Source organism: Enhydra lutris, unplaced genomic scaffold (assembly GCF_002288905.1).
Source record: "Enhydra lutris kenyoni isolate GAN:26980312 unplaced genomic scaffold, ASM228890v2 scaffoldscaffold3, whole genome shotgun sequence".
Classification (NCBI taxonomy): domain Eukaryota; kingdom Metazoa; phylum Chordata; class Mammalia; order Carnivora; family Mustelidae; genus Enhydra; species Enhydra lutris.
Genome location: NW_019154087.1, coordinates 56,646,570 through 56,649,939, shown reverse-complemented (window position 1 = coordinate 56,649,939; position 3,370 = coordinate 56,646,570). Strand labels below are relative to the sequence as shown.

The 3,370-nt window shown below is 40.7% G+C and overlaps 1 protein-coding gene across 1 annotated transcript; it reads right to left on the bottom strand.

Moving 5' to 3' along the window:
• Positions 1 to 1,672: 1,672 nt before the first annotated feature.
• LOC111157016 (GTP-binding nuclear protein Ran-like) lies at positions 1,673 to 2,678 on the bottom strand. The gene has a single exon (XM_022518220.1). It carries the CDS (start codon positions 2,663 to 2,665, stop codon positions 2,018 to 2,020), a length of 648 nt encoding a protein of 215 aa, XP_022373928.1. The 5' UTR covers positions 2,666 to 2,678; the 3' UTR covers positions 1,673 to 2,017.
• Positions 2,679 to 3,370: the final 692 nt, after the last annotated feature.

Sequence of the window (3,370 nt, the reverse complement as noted above, 5' to 3'; positions counted from 1 at the left end):
AAGAAAGAAAGAAAGAAAGAAAGAAAGAAAGAAAGAAAGAAAGAAAGAAAGAAAGAAAGAAAAGAAAGAAAAGAAAGAAAGAAAAGAAGGAAGAAAAGAAGGAAGAAAGAAAGGAAATTCTTGCTAAGGGGTGCCTGGATGGCTCAGGTCCTGATCCCAGGATCCTGGGATCAAGCCCAGAGTGGGGCTCCCTTCTCAGTGAGGGGTCTGCTTCTCCCTCTCCCTCTGCCCCTCCCCCCTACTGCTGGTGCTCTCCCTCTCACTCTCAAATAAACAAATAAAATCTTAAAAAAGAAAAAAGGAAAGAAAGAAATTCTTGCTAATATGTAAGCTAAGGGGTGGCCGTAGACTACTCTTAGATTACACGGTAAAAATAAACTGGAAAAGAATGAACAAGACTCAGAAGATCATTTGATTTGGTAAATGAAATTGTCTGGGGGAATAGCCACCTGGACTCTCTAGTTCCAGAGTTATTTCACATTTTCAATCTAGCATAGCATTCCTCACAGCAGGAAAGTCACTTCATTTCTGAGATGTTGTAAGTGATGCTGCAAAATTGAACATGATTCACTAGGACCAAAATAAGAAAAAGTGATAAAATGGCTGATAAATATAATTTTCATATAAAACTTTCAATCGAGTTTAAAACAAAATTTTAAAGTTTTTGTTCTTGATAAATCTGCTAAGTTAGACTGAACTAATAATTATTTGAAGTTTAAATGTGCATTTCATATTTCTATCGATTCAGTTTAATTTACTGAATATATCTACCCTCTACATTTTATAGAAAGATATTTGTAAAAACTGTGTATATCCACTGGTGTAAATAGAGGAAAATAATAGCTTCCAATGAAAAGGATAAGTATTGGTTCCAAATTGTCCATTTCCCTGACAGTTTATTTGAAAAATATTAGTCAATTAATTCAGAAAATCAAACCTCAGTTGTCTTCTTCAATTTTCAGCATTTTGTTGCTGTTTTTTATTTTGTGTTGGGCAGTTTGCTGGGGTTTTTTGGGCATGACCTGAGCTAAATATGTTGAATCCTTGAAACCTTGTAAAGTAAGCGTTAATACCCCCGTTTTACAAAGAAAGAAACATGCACTCCAGCAACGTGTCCAAGATCCCAGGGAAACAGCCAGAGTCTGACTCCAGACTCAGGTCTGCACAGCAACCCTGCCCTTTCCTCAGGCCTTGGGCCATCAGGCAAAATAGCGTCGCCGCCTATGGTGAGGGAGCTACCGCAGGATGGTGAATTGGCTCCCTCATGGTCTCGTCTCAGCTCAAAGCTTTTTCTCGTGGCTCTCTGTTACAGAAAATGGTGTGTGTGTGTGTGTGTGTGTGTGTGTGTGTGTGTGTCTCCTCTTTATCCATTCATGTGTTGGTGGATACTTAGGTTGTTTATCTTAGCTATTGTAAATAATGCTGCTATGAACATAAGCTTGCATGTGTCATTTTGAATTAATCTTTTCATTTTCTTCAGATACATACCTGGAAGTAAAGTTGCTGGATTGTATGGTAGTTCTGTTTTTAACTTATTGAGGAATTTTTATATGCTTCCATAATGGCTACACCAGAACATGAGAGTTCCCTTTTCCCCACATCCTCTAACCCTTGTTATTTCTTTTTTTTTTCTTTTCTTTTCTTTTCTCTTTTATTTTCTTTTTTAATTTGAAATACAACTTTATTGTGATTCTAAACGAAAAGGAATGGGAATGACAGTGACAAACAAGATTTCACCACTAGATACTGTTACGGGACTACAGCAGTCTCATATCTGAAACTCAGGAAGGAAACAACTGCATTCCAAAACAGCTAAATATGCAGGTCCAAAAAATGAAGGTACTTTTTAAACTGCCACATTCACTCCGAAGCCCATTCATCTCCTTCAGCATCTCAGAGATTAAGCACACGCTCTGCTCAGCTATATAATAAAGTGGCAAATGCGCTGCACCACTGACATCACAGGACAGTTGCATATAAAACTAGACTTCTGACGCTGGGCTCCAGCTGCATGTTCTCACAGGTCATCATCCTCATCCGGGAGAGCAGTTGTCTGAGCAACCTCTAGATCATGCTCATACTTTGCTGCCAAAGCTGGGTCCATGACAACCTCTGGCGGGGCGAGAGCAGACATGGCGACAAACTCCAAGTTAGGGTTTCCAATTAGTTTTCTAGCAAGCCACAGGAAGGGCTTTTCAAAGTTGTAGTTACTTTTGGCAGAAATGTCATAGTACTGAAGATTCTTCTTTCGGTGGAAGACAATAGATTTTGCCTTAACTTTCCTGTCCTTAATGTCTACTTTGTTGCCACACAGCACAATGGGGATGTTCTCACACACTCGTACCAGATCTCTATGACAGTTAGGCACATTCTTGTAAGTAACCCTTGACATGACATCAAACATTATAATGGCACACTGGGCTTGGATGTAGTAGCCTTCCCGCAGCCTGCCGAACTTCTGGCCAGCCGTGTCCCACACGTTGAACTTGATGGGTCCCCTGTTGGTGTGGAACCCGAGCAGGTGGACTTCCATGCCCAAGGTGGCTACATACTTTTTCTCGAACTCCCCCGTCAGGTGATGCTTCACAAACATCGTCTTCCTGGTGCCGCCGTCACCAACCAGCACCAGTTTGAACTGGACTTGGGTCTCTCCCTGGGCAGCCATGGTGCTGGTGCTTCCAGAAATGTCTCCGGCCCGTCTGACTCTCTTTTCTTTTTCTTTTCTTTTTTTTTTTTTTAAGATTTATTTATTTATTTATTTGAGAGAGAGAGAGAGAGAGAGAGAGAGAGAGAGCATGAGCAGGGGGAAGGGCAGAAGGAGAGGAAGAGAAATCTTCAAAGAGACTCCCCACTAAAGTATGGAGCTCGATCCTATGACCCTGAGATCATAACCTGAGCTGAAGTCAAGAGTTGGATGCTTAACTAACGGAGCCACCTAAATGCCCCTCTTTTTGCAACAACACCATTCTGACATATGTGAGGTGATATCTCCTTGTGGTTTCGATTTGCATTTCCTTGATGGTTAGTGATCCTGAGCATCTTTCCATGTGCCTGGTGGCCATCTGTATGTCTTCTCTGGAAAGATATCTATTCAGGTCCTCTGGCCATTTTTTAATTGGACTATTTGGTTTTTTGAGTGTTGAGTTGTAGGAGTTCTCTACAGAATTTGAATGTTAACCCCTCATTGTATCTATCATTTGAGAACATCTTCTCTCATTCATTAGATTGCCTTTTCATTTTATTGATGGTTTCCTTTGCTGTGCAAAACCTTTTTGGTTTGCTGTAGTCCCAGTTGTTTATTTTTGCTTTTGTTTCCCTTGCCTGGGGAGGCATATGCAGAAAAGAGTTGCTTCACAGTTGAATTCTACCA

What these genes read in the sequence shown, in the direction of transcription:
- LOC111157016 (XM_022518220.1), bottom strand. Translation starts at nt 2,665, where the DNA reads ATGGCTGCCCAGGGAGAGACCCAAGTCCAGTTCAAACTGGTGCTGGTT.